This window comes from Alexandromys fortis, unplaced genomic scaffold (genome assembly GCF_014885135.2).
Source record: "Alexandromys fortis isolate MF-2015 unplaced genomic scaffold, M_Fortis_MF-2015_v1.1 scaffold_219, whole genome shotgun sequence".
Classification (NCBI taxonomy): Eukaryota; Metazoa; Chordata; class Mammalia; order Rodentia; family Cricetidae; genus Alexandromys; species Alexandromys fortis.
In genome coordinates this window covers 2,252,051-2,269,314 of record NW_026068092.1, presented here as the reverse complement: position 1 = coordinate 2,269,314, position 17,264 = coordinate 2,252,051, and the positions used below count along the sequence as shown (strand labels likewise).

The 17,264-nt window shown below is 38.4% G+C and overlaps 1 protein-coding gene across 2 annotated transcripts in view; it reads right to left on the bottom strand.

The window, feature by feature from the left end:
* Positions 1–17,264, bottom strand: part of LOC126489045 (sperm-associated antigen 6) — a 52,671-nt gene that overhangs the window by 30,975 nt on the left and 4,432 nt on the right. For both annotated transcript variants that reach the window (XM_050123040.1, XM_050123041.1), the window contains exon 3: positions 7,775–7,941. In XM_050123040.1, coding sequence (XP_049978997.1) covers positions 7,775–7,941 — 167 coding nt within the window. The remainder of the gene's footprint in view (positions 1–7,774; positions 7,942–17,264) is intronic.

Below are 17,264 nucleotides of genomic sequence, written 5' to 3'. Positions count from 1 at the left end.
CTGGTTCAACATACAAAAATCTATCAATGTAATCCATCATACAAATAAACTGAAAGAAAAAAAAACATATGATCATTTCATTAGATGCTGAAAAAGCATTTGACAAAATTCAACACCCCTTTATGGTAAAGGTCTTGGAGAGATTAGGGATACAAGGTTCATCCTAAATATAATAAAAGCAGTATACAGCAAGCCAACAGCTAACATCAAATTAAATGGAGAGAAACTCAAAGCTATCCCACCAAAATCAGGAACACGCCAAGGCTGTCCACTCTCTCCATACCTCTTCAATATAGTGCTTGAAGTTCTAGCAATAGCAATAAGATAACATAAGGGGATCAAGGGGATTTGAATTAGAAAGGAAGAAGTCAAACTTTCATTATTTGCAGATGATATGATAGTGTACATAAGCAACCCCAAAAACTCTACCAAAGAACTACAGCTGATAAACACCTTTAGTAATGTGGCAGGATATAAGATCAACTCCAAAAACTTAGTTGCCCTCCTATACACAAAGAACAAAGAAGCAGAGAGGGAAATCAGAGAAACATCACCTTTCACAATAGCCACAAATAGCCTGAAGTTTAAATTTTTATAGGTTAATGACCACAGTTAATTTAACAGGTTTTGTTTAGTTTTAGTTTTAGGCTTGCCCTTGGTCTGATGAGTGATCAGAGTCTGGCAAGGGAAATGATTAAAGAGGCTCTTATGACATCTAATCTTCTACCTGAACTTGGCCTGACAACCTTGGAGGGGCCAGTCAAAATGGCCAAGAGCAATAAAACAAACGGTAGCTTATTAGACTGATGAGTATGTTGAATAAGGGGAACTCTTTCCCATTACTGGTGGGAGTGTACACTGGTACAGCCATGGGAAGCAGTGTGGCAGTGCCTCAGGAAGATGGGAATGAAGATCCAGGTGTGCCGCTCTTGGGCATCTACACAAAGGACTCCATGTTGCACTACAGAGATACTTGTTCATCCATGTTCATTGCTGCTCTATTAATAATAGTGAGGAACTGGCCTAGCTATTCGTCTAGCTAGATGTCCATCAGCTGATGAATGATAATTAAATGGTATAGTTATGCAAAACATTTTAATTAATTAAAATATAATTTAATTAATGTGTTGTTAAAATTATAAAAATTTCAGGAAAATAAAGGGGTCAAAAAGCAATCATCCTGATTGAAATAACTCACAGCCAGAAAGACGACTATTGCATTTTTCTTATATGTAGATGTGAGCTTTTAAACTTTAGCCGTATACTTCATTCAGAGTATCCACAGAGCTTAGGTAGTTAATAAGGGACAAGATTTGGAGAAGAGGAAGAGGAACAATACAGTGCTATAAAGGGACAGGGGAGATTAGACCAGAATTAAATGAGGAGTGGGGTGAAAAGGTAAGGGAGAGAAGGGATAACTAATGCCAGTGACCTTCTCAAAAGCTTTTTTGAACCTACTACTGTATATATGCATATATATGTGTATATATATATAAAGTTTCAACAGAATTAGCACATAATAGGAGAGACAATGCCCCAGTTAGACAATATCTGTTACAACTTAAACTCCAAGTACCAGAAATTGGTTACATCATCTTGAGTCACTGGCCCTAGTGGCTCCATAGACCCTCCAAATATTATAGGCTATTGCAAATGCTATACCTTCCACAATCTAATGTAAAGATGTTATTTCTAAAAATATCACATACTTATACTTGGAGAAATCAAAGTCCACTGGAGGCTGCTTCCCTATTGGCTACATTCGTGGTGCTGGGAGGTGCATACGCACCACAGAAGTCACCTATCTCACCCAGCTACAAAACCTGCAAGCTACAACAACGTCCTGCCTGCAAGGTGTGCACACTTGTCAACTAGTCGCACAAATATTACGGATATACCTAACCACTTTTTATTCTATTTAAGCCCACTCCATGAGATGAAACCATCCCTGACACTGTTAATGGGGCCAAGAACCTGAGACTATATATGTATGAACAAAAAGTCCTAAAAAGAAGCGGTTGTGTCTGGCTGTGAACAACAAACTCCTGGAAGGAATCTGTGTCTGCACAGACTGATGGACTGTCTAGAATTTCAGTATTCTGAGAGACTGGAATTTTGCAGATTCAGAGGCTTTATCTCAGACTGTAACTGAACTAACATATTGTGATGATAACTAAAAACCCCTTATAAATCATCTTAGTCTCTGATCCGTTGCTATAAATAATGAACCAATGAACGCTTATGAAAGAAATCATTTAACTGGAGTTCGTTTACAGTTTCAGAGGCTTAGTCCATTATCAGCGTAGCCGAAAGCATAGCAGCAGGCAGGTGGGCACTGGAGCAGTAGCTGAGAGGTACATCCTGATCAATAGGCAGAGAGAGAAACAGAGCCACCTGGCCTGGCTTGGCCTTTTGAAACCTCAACAGCAAGGTCCCAACTCCTCCAACAAGGCCACACCTAATCCTTCTCAACTACTACCACTCCCTGAGGACTAAGCATTCAAATATGAGGGCCTATTGGGAATCCTTACTCAAAGCACCACAAAAGCTATTGACTTAGCAGAACACAAGATTCTACTGATCCAAGAGCTAAGACTGTCAACAGATACAGGAACTTAAACATATAGAATAGTTCCGTACATCTCATTCCTGCCTCTTTTCCCCCACCAATGCATTTTGTGCTGATATGACTTTGTTCTGTAAAACTTTTTCTAGGCTGTGTGTTGGAACCTGGAATTGGGGAAATCTAAATCTGTGCTCCTGAACCATTTAAGAAGAGAGCTGTAGTTTTTATGTCAACACTAGGGAAAACATCTACTCTCATTCCACTAAATGAACATAGCAATAAAATGACCCCTAATGATGTACTGCAGATTATACCACAGACAGTGCAGTCTTCTTATTAATTCCCATCTACCGCAAGACTCGAATTTGTAGACAGTGAGAGACCTTGGACCACTCAACCGCTTCTAAACAGACGTCTTTATCGACTCCCTCCCCTCAAGGCTCAGGGGTCTACATGGAAGAGAAGCAGGAAGATTTCATGCATTTTCCAGATACAGTAGGATTATTGCGCTTATGAACACAGAGACTGTGACAGAATGCACAAAATGTGTAAAAGTTCAAGCCACACAAAATCCAAAGCAAGTCTCAAGAAATTTAAAAAATTGAAATTGAATCCTGTTTAAGGTCTAACCACAGAGAAACAAAACTAGATATCAACAATAGTAGAAATGACAGAAAGTATAAGAAGTCATGGAACACTACTCAATGAAAGTTGCATAAGGGAATAAATCAAAAAAGAAATTTAAAAGTTCCTAAAACATAATGAAAATAATAACATAATATCCAAAATCTATGGAACAAAATGAAGGCTTCCCTATGAGGAAGGTTTATAACATTAAGTGCCTACATTTAAAAATGGAGAGATCTCATATTAATAACTTAATGTTACTTAAAGGCCTTGGGAAACCAGAACAAATGGTGCCCAAAACAAGTAAATGAGAAGAGATAATAAAAGTCAGGACTAAAACTAATAAAATGGAACAAAAAATCAATTAAAGGAAGACTAGTTGAGTTTTTGGAAAAGATTAACAAGATTGAGAAATCTTTAGCCAAATTAATCAAAAGAGAGAGAAGATTCAAATAAAATTAGAGATGAAAATGGAAACATTTCAACAGATACTGAGCAAATTAAGAGACACATAAAGACATAGTCTAGAAATCTATATTCCACCAAACTGGAAAAATCTAAGAGAAATTGATAAGGTTTTAAATATATAAATTATTAAATTATATTAAAATAAAAGTAAGATGAGCTAAGTAATTAAAATAAACCCATAAAAGCAAAAATTAAGATTCAACAAAATTAAAAAGGAAGCCAGCTGAAGATGGAAACATTGTTGAACATGCTTTTTATGAAGTCATCATTACCTTGATACCAATCCAGACCTTGATACCAATCCAGATGTCTCCAATACTCGTTAAGAATATAGACGCAAAAATTCTCAATGTTATACTTGCAAATTGAATTTAAAAACATATAAGAAGATTATCCACATGGTCAAGTTCTCTTTACCCAAGAATTGCAGAGGTGGTTCAACAACATACATAAATAAATAAATGTAATCCACCACATAAACAAAATAAAGTCAGAAACCACATGGTCATCTCACTAGATGCAGAAAATGCCTTTGACAAACCCCAACATCACTCCAGGATAGAAGTCTTAGAGGATATAGGGATATAGAGTATGTAGTTCAACATAACAAAGGCAATACACAAACAACAGAAAGCAACATCATAAAAATTGAAAAAAAACTCAAACATTTCCACAAAATCAAGACTAAGACAACATATCCAATCTCTCTATTCTTCCTCAACATAGTACTTGAAGTTTGAGCTAAAGCAATAGGAAAAGTGAATGAAATAAGGATACTAGTAGAAAAATAAGTCAAATTACTTTTATTTGTATGTGATATGATCTTATACATAAAAGCAAATACTCCACCAGTAATAAACCTACAAAGTAGAGATTTACAAAATTAACATGCAAAAATCAGTGGCCTTCCTATGTACAAATGGACAAACATACCCCAAAAAAAGCAGGGAACCATTTCCTTCACAATTGTCTCAAAAAAACTTGGAATAAATCTAAGGAAATGAAAATATTTTATAATTAAAACTCTAAGACTTCAAAGAAAGAAAATGAAGAAGACACAAGAAAATGGAAAGACCTTCTATATTCATGACTATTGTGAAAGTGGCCATTTCACCAAAAGCAATTTATAAATTCAATCCAAAGTAATTCTTTAAAGAAATTGAAAAGAATAATCATAAATTTCATTTGTAAATAGAAAAAAAGCCCTGAACAGTCAATAACAATTCTGAACAGAATTGTGGAATATTAGTTTAAAATGTGTTACATTCATTTATGCTGTGGAATACTTGTTTAGTGATGCATAGATGTGTTGCATTCTTTTATGTTGCATTTCTTTAACCCTGCAAAGCCGTGTTATTTTACCTGCCTAAAACACATGATTGGCCTAATAAAGAGTTTAATGGCCAATAGCAGACAGGAAAGAGAAACAGCCAGGGCTAACATGCAGAGAGAATAAATAGGAGAAATCTAGGGAAGAGAAGAACAAGGAGAGGAGGATACCAGGGGCCAGGCACACAGTCACACAGCCTGTCACGGTGTAAGGAGGAAAGAAAGAAATATATATAATAAAGAAAGGTAAAAAGCCCAGGAGCAAAATGTAGTTAAAGAGAAATGGGATCACTGAAGTTAGAAAAGCTGGCTAGCAGAATCTGGAAACAACCTAGGTGTCCCTCAATAGAAGACTGGATGAAGAAGGTGTGGCACATATACACTTTAGAGTTCTACTCAGTGGTAAAAAAAACAATGACATCTTGAATTTTGCATGCAAATGGATGGAAATAGAAAACACTATCCTGAGTGAGGTAACCCAGACCCAAAAAGATGAATATGGTATGTAATCACTCATAAGTGGACTCTCGCCATAAATAAAGGACATGGAGTCTATAATTCGTGATCCTAGAGAAACTAAATAAGAAGGTGAACCCAAAGAAAAACATATAGTTATCCTCCTGGATATTGGAAGTGGACAAGATTGCCAGACAGGGGTTGGGAGTGCAGGGGTGGGGGTGGGGTGGGGATAAGGGGAGATGGGGAGAGAAAAGGGAGAAGGGGAGGATGGGGAGAGCTTGAGGGGATGGGATGGTTGGGATGGAGGAGGGGTGGATGTGAGGGCAGGGAAGTAGATATCTTAATTAAGGGAGCCATTTTAGGGTTGGCAAGAGACTTGACTCTAGAGGGGTTGCCTGGTGTCCAAGGGGATGTCCCCAGCTTGTTCCTTGGGCAGCAGAGGAGAGGGAGCCTGAACTGGCCTTATCCTATAGCCACACTGATGAATATCTTGCATATCACCATAGAACTTTCATCTGGCGATGGATGGAGATAGAGACAGAGACCCACATTGGAGCACTGGACTGAGCTCCCAAGGTCCAAATGAGGAGCAGAAGGAGGGAGAACATGAGCAAGAAAGTCAGGACCACAAGGGGTGCATCCACTCACTGAGACAATGGGACTGATCTAATGGGAGATCACCAAGGCCAGTTAGACTGGAACTGATGGAGCATGGGATCAAATAGGACTCTCTGAATGTGGCTGACGGTGGAGGCTGACGGAGAAGCCAAGGACAATGGTGCTGGGTTTTGATTCTACTGCATGTACTGGCTTTGTGGGAGCCTAGTCTGTTTGGATGCTCACCTTCCTAGACCTGGGTGGAGGGGAGAGGACCTTGGACTTCCCATAGGGTAGAGAACCCTGACTGCTCCTTGGACTGGGGCGGGGGGGGGGGGGGGGGGGGGGAGGTGGAAATTTCAATAAAAAAGAAAGAAAAAATAAAGAAGAGAGGAAGGAAGGAAGGAAGGAAGGAAGGAAGGAAGGAAGGAAGGAAGGAAGAAAGAAAGAAAGAAAGAAAGAAAGAAAGAAAGAAAGAAAGAAAGAAAGAAAGAAAGAAAGAAAGAAAGAAAGAAAAGCTGGCTAGAAACAAGCCAAGACAAGCCAAGATAAGGCCAGGCATTCTTAAGTAAGAATAAGTCTCTGTGGAGTATGTGATCTAACCACTGAGCCATCTTTTGGATTCCCTGATAAAATTGTTTTGAAATCATAAATATCACATTTATCAGTGCTTCAGTCTGTTGTACAGATACAGTACTTTGTTTAGCTATGCAGTTATTGATGGCTTTGTGCTGTTTCCACACAGACCGCTGAGTAGTGCTGTCTGAACATGTGCCACAATGTTTTAGTGCTTTGGGTGTACGCTGGGAAGGGAAGTGGCCCCATGAGATGATAAATACACTGATCTTATTCATGTTGCCAACTCGTTTGCCACAGCAACTGTACCGTTTCACATGCCAACCAACACCACATGGCTTATATTTTTCCTCATCATCACTGATACTTATTTCCTTTTTATTATTTTCAATATGGTCATCTTAGTAGATATGAGGGGTTACCCGTTGAGGGTTGATTTCTAGCTTTAATTGTTAATGCCGTGGAGATTCTTTGCACTTGCTTGTTAACTGTTTATGAATTTTCTTTGGGAAAATATTCAAGTCTTTTGCCCACTTTTCAGTTGAGCTATGTTTCATTATGCAAATAGAAATTTAGTCTTAAAGATATCAAGAAAAGTTAGTGTCATATTTAGGTTATGATAAATTAATGGAGGGTAATGGATGGTTTAAAATGCTTAAATTCTTAACTATTGTATAAACTAAATTGACAACACCGTAGAGAAAAAACACTGCACCATATGGGGTGAGGGTGGACACATCCAGAGGGTTTATTTAATGACTTGAAATGCTATCTACTTAGTAAAAAAAAATGCTTATCAAAACTTTCATTAGAGGTGTTCTCTCCCTTCAGGACTTACTCTTCCCACTAACCACCTTCATATAAGGATGGCAGAAAGAGTTTACTCACCTAGGGCTTTTACACTCTTCCCTCAGATAGAACCTACAGCTCTGTTCAAAGCTCCTATGTACACACACACTACTTTATGCATGCCTTGCAAAAATTCTTTTACATACTGCCCAAAATTAACAATGATGGAAAGAAGCTGCCTAGCACACCCACATCAAAATAATATAATCATCCCAATGCCTTCAAACGCACAACTGTGTGACAAAATTGTCATATTTTATCTAAAGCCAAAAATACATAAATTATTTTTGAAAAAATTCTTACATTTTGTTCTGCCAATGAATAAACAAGCTGTGGAAGAATGTCGCCCTTCACAACTGCTTCTGCTAAGTCATCATTGTAATTGGCCAATCTCCCCAGAGCCAAAGCAGCAGTCTGCTGAATTGTTGGGACCACATCCAGAAGAAGAGGCCTCAGCAAAGACATTACACCTGAGTTAAATTATGAAAAACAGAAATCAGCAAAAGTGTTATTAGAAAACAAAACATGGGAGCTGGGGTGGTGGCTCAGTGCTTGAGAGCATTTGCTGCTCTTGCAGGGTTCCTGCATTCAGGTCCCCGTAACCACATGGCTGCTTACAGCTTTCTGCAACATCTAATCCCGGGGATCTGTCCTCTCTGGCCTTCTCAGAAACACACACATATAGTTCATACACACACACACACACACACACACACACACATATGTTCAGGCAAAACACTTATACACATAAAATAAAAGATTTTCAAACATGTGATTTAACATATACACACACAAAATAAGGATAAAAATTCCAGCAAAAACAAACAACTAATAACCAGATATCATAGTGTATGTCTGCAATCTCAGCATTTAGGAAGCTAAGCAGAGTAATCACAAGTTCAAAGCTAGCCTAGGTTACAAAGAGAGACGCTACAATGTACAGATATATAACTGGTATCAAATTGGACAAGATATAAAATCATGCAAACCCTTTTTAAAATATATTTATGATCTCATGATCCTTTTGCCAGCACATATCCAGTATATGCTAATAGCTTCAATAGCCCTATCCCATCCATCAGACCCTGTAAGCTACCAGTCCCACTCCACTCCCAAGCCCTCCTATACCCCTGCAGGCTCAGTGGAACTCTTAAATGCAGCCTGCTGCTACATAGAGAGAGGATCAAGAGGTGAGTAATCACCCACCCTGTGGGCTACCCCACTCTCTAGGCCTTCTATACTGGGACAAACCTTGGGCCCTCCCCCACCTGCCTCAGCTTCTCTAGTCAGTCAGCAGGCAAGCATCCTGCATGTAGTCTGCTCCAATAACACCACTCCATCCATCAGACTCTACAAGCTACAAGTTCCACTCTGCCCCCAAGCCCTTCTATGCCCTAACCCTGCAACCTCAAAGGAATTCTGAAGCACATGCTGCAACTACACAGAGAGGACCAAAACAGAGGAACAAGAGAGAGGACCAACAGATGAACTTTGAAACACAAGCTGTGACTATACAGAGTGGACCAAGAGATCAAACCAAGAGAGCAGATCAAGACAGAAAGACAAAAGAGAGGGCCAAGAGAGACCTCAGTGGCTCCCTGAGACGAGAGTGACAGTACAGAGCAGGCCAAGAACAGCTCCCAAAGACTGGTTGTCTAACCACTGCAAGGATTAGACCAAGAGGCAAAGACACTGCTGGTACCAATTTGAGGAAGAGATGGGAAGGTGCCAATGCAAGAATTCATCCAAAAACCTAAAAAGCAACATGGTAACACCAGAACCCAATACAACGGAAAGATTTAATCATCCTAACCCAGAAGAAGCAGAAGAAAACGTAACTTTATGTTGTTACCTTTAACAACAAGGATGTTGGAGAGCTTTAAAGAGGAAATGAAAAATTCCCTTAAAGAAATGGAGGAAAAGAAAAACAAAAAATGGAAGAAACCAATATCTCTCTCAAAGAAAACCAAGAAAAAATAATCAAACAGGTGAAGCGAACAGTTCAAACAGTTCAAGACTTGAAGACTGAAACAGAGGCAATAAAGAAAACATAAACCAAGGGAGTTCTGGCTATGGAAAATTTGGGTAAATGAATGGGAACTTCAGAGGCATGCATAACCAACAAAATACAAGAGATGGAAGAGAGAATCTAAGGTATTAAAGATACTATAGAGGAAATAGATTCATTGGTCAAAGAAAACATTACATTCAACAAATTCTTAACATAAAACATCCAGGAAATCTGGGACCCATGAAAAGACCAAACCTAAGAATAACAGGGATAGAAACTCCTGAGTATGTGAATGAAGGGTGACTAGTCAAAGGCCACCAAAGAAATATACACTGTGATCTATGTGATTTTGGTGTAGGAGGGTCTTTTTTCTATGTGCTGCCTTCATTGGTCAAATAACTGCCTAGGCCTTTTGATAGGGCAGAACTTAGATAGGCAGGGAAGACAGGACTGGATCCTGGGAGGAAGAGGGCAGTGTGGCAGACGCCATGGCTCTCCTCTTTGAGACAGACGCTGGTTAGACTCATGCCGGTAAGCCACAGTCAAGCAGCGATACGCATTAATGAGATGGGTTAAATGAATACGTAAGAATTAGACAAGAAGAAGCTAGATATAATGGGCCAGGCAGTGTTTAAATGAATACAGTTTCCATGTAATTATTTCAGGTGTAAGCTAGCCAAGCGGCCAGGCACCAGGAACGCAGCCCGACGCCCTCTTTACTACATGATTTGTTTATGTAAACTTAATATAATTGCAAAATCTTTACTCTGTCACAAACTGAATGTGATGAAGTGAAGGATACATGTGGAAAGCTTCACTGATTCAAGGTACTAGGTTATGACCCTTGTACAGAGACAACAAGTGTTCCTTTGGTTATGCTTTTTATGTGGAATCAACATTATTAGTAAATAGATTTGATACACAGTGTGATAAGAACAGGAAACAATTCTCAGAAGTTTTTGCCTCAGTGTCTATAAAAATAAATTTTCCGTGAACTAAAAATGGGGGGAAATGAATAAATAAATTAGTTCTTTAAAAAAAATAAAAGACACGGGCTAAAAAAATGGATACTAAACAGGATTCATTCTTTCACTGTATACAAGAAATACAACTCAACCTCAAAGACAGGCATTACCTCACCTCAGAGTAAAGGGTTGGGAAAAGATTTTCCAATCAAATTGGCCTAAGAAACAAGCAGGTGTAGCTATCCTAATATCGAACAAAATAGACTTCAAACTAAAATCAATCAGAAGAGATGGAGAATGACACTTTATACTCATAACCAGAACAATCTATCAAGATGAAGTCTCAATCCTAAAAATCTATACCCCAAATATAAGAACACCCACATATGTAAAAGAAATATTACTAAAGCTTAAATCGCACATCAAACCCACACACACTAATATTAGATTTCAACATCCCACTCTCCCCAATGGACAGGTTACCCAGACAGAAACTTAACAGAGAAATGAAGGAACTAACAGATGTCATGACTCAAGTGAACTTAACAGACATCTAAAGAACATTCCACCCAAGCACAAAAGAATATATCTTCTTCTCAACACCTCATGGAACATTCTCTAAAATTGATCACATACTCAATAACAAAGCAAACCTCAACAGATACAAAAAATTAGAAAAAAAAACCTACATCTTATAGGATCATTATGGTTTAAAGTTAGAATTTAGCTGCAAAAATCGCAGAAAGCCTACAAATTCATAGAAATTGAACATTGCTCTGTTGAATCACCCCTGGGTCAAGGAAGAAAGAAAGAAAGATTTGCTAGAATTCAACGAAAAGGAAGGCACAACCTACCCAAACCTATGGGACACTATGAAAGCAGTGCTAAGAGGAAAGTTCATAGCACTAAGTGCCTACATAAAGAATGTGGAGAAATCTCGCGTTAATGACTAAACAGCACAACTGAAAGCTTTAGGGGAAAAAAAGCAAACTCACCCAGGAGAAGTAGATGAAAAGAAATACTCAAATTGAGGGCTGAAATCAATAAAATATAAACAAAAAAAAATACAAAGAATCAATGAAACAAAAAGCTGGCTGTTTGAGAAAATCAACAAGATAGACAAACCATTATCCAAACTAACTAAAAGGCAGAGGAAGAACATTCAAATTAACAAAAGCAGAAATAAAAAGGGGGACATAAAAACAGACACTGAGGAAATTCAGAGAATCATTAGGTCATACTACAAAAACCTGTACTCCACAAAATTGGAAAATATAAAATAAATGGACAAAATTAAATCAAGACCAAGTGAACAATTTAAATAGACCTATAACCTGAAAGGAAATAGAAACAGTCATCAAAAGCCTCCCAACCAAAAAAAAAAAAAAAAAAAAAAAAAAAAAAAAAAAAAAAAAAAAAAAAAAAAAAAAAAAAAAAAAAAANAAAAAAAAAAAAAAAAAAAAAAAAAAAAAAAAAAAAAAAAAAAAAACAATAACAATAACAAAAAAACTAGGGCCAGATGGTTTCAGTGAAGAATTCTACCAGAACTTCAAAGAAGAGCTAATACCTATACTGCTCAAAATGTTCCACATGATAAAAACAGAAGGAACATTGCCAAACTCTGTCTATGAGTCTACAATTACTCTGATACTGAACTCACACAAAGACTCGATTAAGAAAGAAAAAAACATACATATCAATACATTTATTATTGATGAAGAATTTGCTAATATATTCCACCATAATAAATATTTATGATCTGGCCGACATTTTACCATATATTTTAGAATTACCATAGAATGATTTATTTTTATTTACTTTTGTTTGGGTTTTTAAATGTTACTGTGTGTTTTGATTTTTGTTTGAAACAAAATTAAGCTATGTATGTCACTGAGGATAGTCTCACAATGGTGACTCTCCTGTCCCTGCCTTCTAAACACTGGGATGACAGGTGTACAGCACCACACTCAGCTTGAATTTTCTCAAAAAATATATAAAATGTAAATCTGCAAGGTGCTGGAAACACTTTGTCCTCAAAGAACTTCAGAGAAATTGTGAACAAGGACCTTCCAGTCCCTAAGGAGGGATTCCTTGTTCAGCCTATGTACAGGAGAGAGGGCCTTGGTCCTGCCTCAAAGGGATGTGAGAGACTCTGTTGACTCCCCATGGGAGGCCTAACCCTTTCTGAGGAGACAATGGGGGGGGGGATGAGGATAGTGGGAGGAGGGGACAGAGGGGGAACTGAGATTGGTATATAAAATAAAAATCGTTTTATTGAGATTGTTTTTAAAAAATAGGGAAAAAAAGAAAGATGATCTCAATACATTGTAACGTATGCATCTAGAGAAGGATTGCTCTCTGCTTTCCTACAGCTAAGCAGGCTCTGGGGGACACAGAGAGGTTCTCAATTGTTTACTAATTCAGCAAACACTTGTACAGTCTTCCTATCTGTTAAGAGCTTCCCTAAGAAACTAACAAACATCACTGCTCTTAATCCTCACTTCAGTTCTGTGAGGTAAATACTATTATTGGCAGCATCAGCCGCTAAGGTGTGTTTCTCCCATTGTCTATCACAGCTGACAGATTTAAAATATACACTCAAAGGCTCAGCCTGTGGGACTCATTTTCCATGCTCCAGCATCACTCCATCAACTCAAAGCTCCACTCATTTTGCTGACAGAATTACCCTGCTCTTCACTCCATCAACACTGTTACCAGTGAGATTTAAACTGAAAGAGTGTGTCAATAACATAAAAGTTATCTCAAAGCCATAGATACACCGTAGCTTTGTTATACAATGCTTGCCTACCATGTACAAGGCCTTAGGGTCAATCCCCAGAACTACATTTTTAAAGTAACTTCAAATTAAGTTTGCATTATACTAGAAACAAAACAATTGGAATATGTTTACAACTGCATAAGGAAATAGTAAATGGACTTTTATATTGTTATCAAATGAGCATTTAAGTTTCCTATGTCTAATTGTTTCTTTCCAGCTAAGACCTCTTCCCAAACTTCAGTCCTTGTCCCCATACTGATTACCACAGTTAATAAATAATACCCCAAGTGAGCACATGTCCCTGATATACTTCAGCATCCAGAAGGAATCACAACTCCCTCTGTGTTGTGTGTCTGTTGCTATTGAATGGTGCTGGTGTCCAAGCAACTGGAAAAGCCTGGCAGTAAACTCTCTAATGCACAAAGTGAGCCCAACAATTCCTCTAACTACAAGCCTGAGTGGCTGTGTATTTACTCAAGAGAAAAACAAACATCATGAGTAGTCCTGCTTTCCTCTCCAGCCTCCCCCTCACTCACGAGTGATATCTAAACATCGACCATTTCTGTTCAGTATCAGCTTTGCGTTTGTGCTTATGCCTTTACACAAAATGCTCTCTCTGCCTAAATGCAGTTGATGTGGCTAATTTCTAGCAAATGCAGGGGAGCGAACACTTAAACTTAGATGTGTCTTTTAAACAGTTCCCTTCAGATACACAGCAACTTTAAACACACAGCAATACATAACAGCAGTGTACACAGAATTCCATTATGAAACAAGCCCCTGATGGACAAAGACATTCCTTTTAGCGTCATGCAAGTGTCATGAGGGCTCAGTACCCATCGATCTTGTGGATGTAATAAATCTTCGTTGAATGACAAATGAAGAGACTTGTGAAACTCAGTGTACAATTTTCTCTCCTTACAGTTAAATTGTGGTTCCAAAGAAAATACATAACACCGGTGGCATTCATAAATAAGTTTTAGTTGCAAGATGCCAGGTATCAGAAACTACTATTATCATAGCTTTAGGAAATTCATATTGGTCATTCAAACGGTTCCTTCTTAGGCTGGAGTGATGGCTCAGTGATCAAGAACACCGGCTGTTCTTCCAAAGGACCTGGGTTCAATTCCCAGCCCTACACGGCAGATCACAAGTATCTATAACTTCAGTTCTAGGTGATCTAGTGCCCTCTTGTGGCCTCTGTGGGCACCAGGCATGTACGTGGTGCACAGAAACACCCATTAAAGTAAAGTGTTTCCTCACCTAAAATCACCCCACAAAGTTTTAATTTGAAGATCTTCTAGGAAGACCAAAACTCTGGGCACGAGTTGCCTATTTTTACTAATGTGTTTTCCCTTCTGTAATACATACCTACTGCATTCGTCTGTCAGCAGAAGATAGAATATCTAGGAAGGAGACCACCAGTGAATAAGAGGGGCAGACTGAAAGGATGACCTCTGCAAGAGCTTCATGGGAGGTTTCACAGAGGAAATACTTGTAAGACAGTTAATTAAAACTCTGAGGTTTCGAATGCAGCTCAATGTTAGCATAGCCAAGGCTTAAATTCAATATCCAGCATCATGCACACAAAATCCACCTCCAGTTAGGAGCAATCCATTATTTTGTACATATTTCACCTACTCTAAAAGATTTGAGACAGTTTATATGTATACACCAGAGAAAGTTTAGTTTTAAAGACAAGTATATATGATATAAGACATCCTTAACATAGCAGAGACAAATTATATGTATACATCAGAGAAAGTTTAGTTTTAAAGACAAGTATATATGATATAAGACATCCTTAACATAGCAGAGGCCTCAGGTTCAGTTCTCAGCACACATAAAAAGACATGGAAATAAATAACAACAAATACTCATGTGGTGAAGATGGGTACTGATAACTGTATCAGAAATACAGATGGGATTCCACAGAAATTAAGTTCTGCACATGAGTTTCCTGGCAGCAAAAAAAAAACATAGATGTTATAAAATAAAATAAAGAATAAATTTTTGACTAGAATTTTATGCCCAGCTACAAGCATTAAACAAAACATTTAAAGCTTGCAGAATAAATAAGCATGTCTTCCTATTAGATATTTGTGACATGATAATCACTGATTGATTTAAAGAAGTTATGAAAAAAGCCAGTTTTTAAAAAATGATTTCATCTTTTAAAATTGTATGTTGAAAGTCAGGTGTGGTGATACACATGCATCACCAGATGTTGAAAGTGTGACTTCTACTGCACAGTGAGTCAGCACAATAGAGGGGGCAGAAGGATAAGTAACAGGGCATGCTTGAAAGATGTGGGGAATAACTGTTTTATATTTATCTAAATTTATGTACAATACATATGACTGTGTATGATGTAAGGAAGTTATACTCCCACCCCCAGGAGCTATAAACTAATTAATAAATTAAGGTACATGTATGAGAAACTTCTTTTTGATTTGTTGTTTATGCTAAATCCTCAGCACACATAAATAATATAGGTCACTGTCATTTTCCTTGGTTGCTCCCAGAAGTTGAAGGTAAATAAATACCCACTGCCAAGGACAGCATGCACTTTTGACTTAGAACTCAAAAGATTTGAACTGGAACTGACCTAAAAGCCTCCTCCCTGGGCAATACTTGAAGGCACTATACAAGCTGCTGCGGAAGGAAAACATTCGATGGTTGTCATGACTCAGGTGTAACACCTATGACCACAACAATGACCAGCACAGCAAGATAATTCTGAAAGTTCAGGGGCAGCATTCATATCTTGGCAGCAACCAACAGGTATCTAATTGAACTCAAAACCCACTTAACAGAGGGCAAATTGTGCCTAGTACTGTAAACACTGACAACTACCTAGGGCTAGTGAGGTCGTGGTCAGTATAATCCCTAAGGACATTCTAAATTCTTTTCTTTTAATTTTATATTTTTTAAGATTTATTATTTATTATGTATGCAGCATTCTGCCTATATTCTGCCTGTAGGCCAGAAGAGGGCACCAGGTCTCATTACAAATGGTTGTGAGCCACAATGTGGTTGCTGAGAATTGAACTCAGGACCTCAGGAAGAGCAGTCAGTGCTCTTAACCTCTGAGCCATCTCTCCAGCCCGACATTCTAAATTCTTATCTTTAGGACTACAGACAAGTGTAAATCACATCCCTCATAAAAGACGTTTCTTTTTATAGTTACATTACAGACAGCCACGAGTGCCAGAATGCAGAGAACTGGCCACCGGGTGCCCAGCCCCAGTCAATGCATCCACCGCACACTCCTACACCTACAGCTCAGGAAACATTTGGAAGAAATGGTGGGGAGACTGCAAGAGCCAGAGGATGAGGAGGTCTGCTGTGAGACTGTGCCTTCTAACTGTGACAGAAAAGTTACAGCCATGAAAGCTCAGCAACATGACTGCCTAAACAAGACAAACAATTCCAACACCGGCTGACATCCCAACATAAGTTGGGGAAAATATACTAGGGTTCCTCCCATCCTAGATGAAAAGCTACCAGCCATTAGCACCTGCTGAGAGAAAAAGAATTGGTCTTCCCCAGGGATGGGAGCCAATACCAAGCCATCAGCCCTAGAAACATGTGTATGTGCAGCCAGCCCTGAAGGAACCCAACAGGTTGTATGTATACATTTATTTCATTCGCATGTACATGTAACAGTGATGGTTAAAGAAGAGGAGGCCATGGATTTAGGAGGCGGAGGAGATGATGTAATAAGAATGTAAAGTTCACTATTACATTGGACACTTCTACCATGGGCACTCCAAAGATCGTGAATACATCTGCACAAACAGGGAATAAAAAAAAACTCACCTACATAAAACATCTGCAAAACAAAATAACAGATTTTTTAAGTTTATTTTCTAACCAACTGTTACGGGATTACCAAGCCCTAGCTACAGAGTCGGAGACCTCCAGCATTCAGTTACATCCTGCAGATGAAGATCAAGATTGTCCCAAGAAAGTAGACAAGATTGCCGGGCAAAAAATGGGATCTTGGGGGTGGGGTGGGAGGGGGGTAAGGGGAGA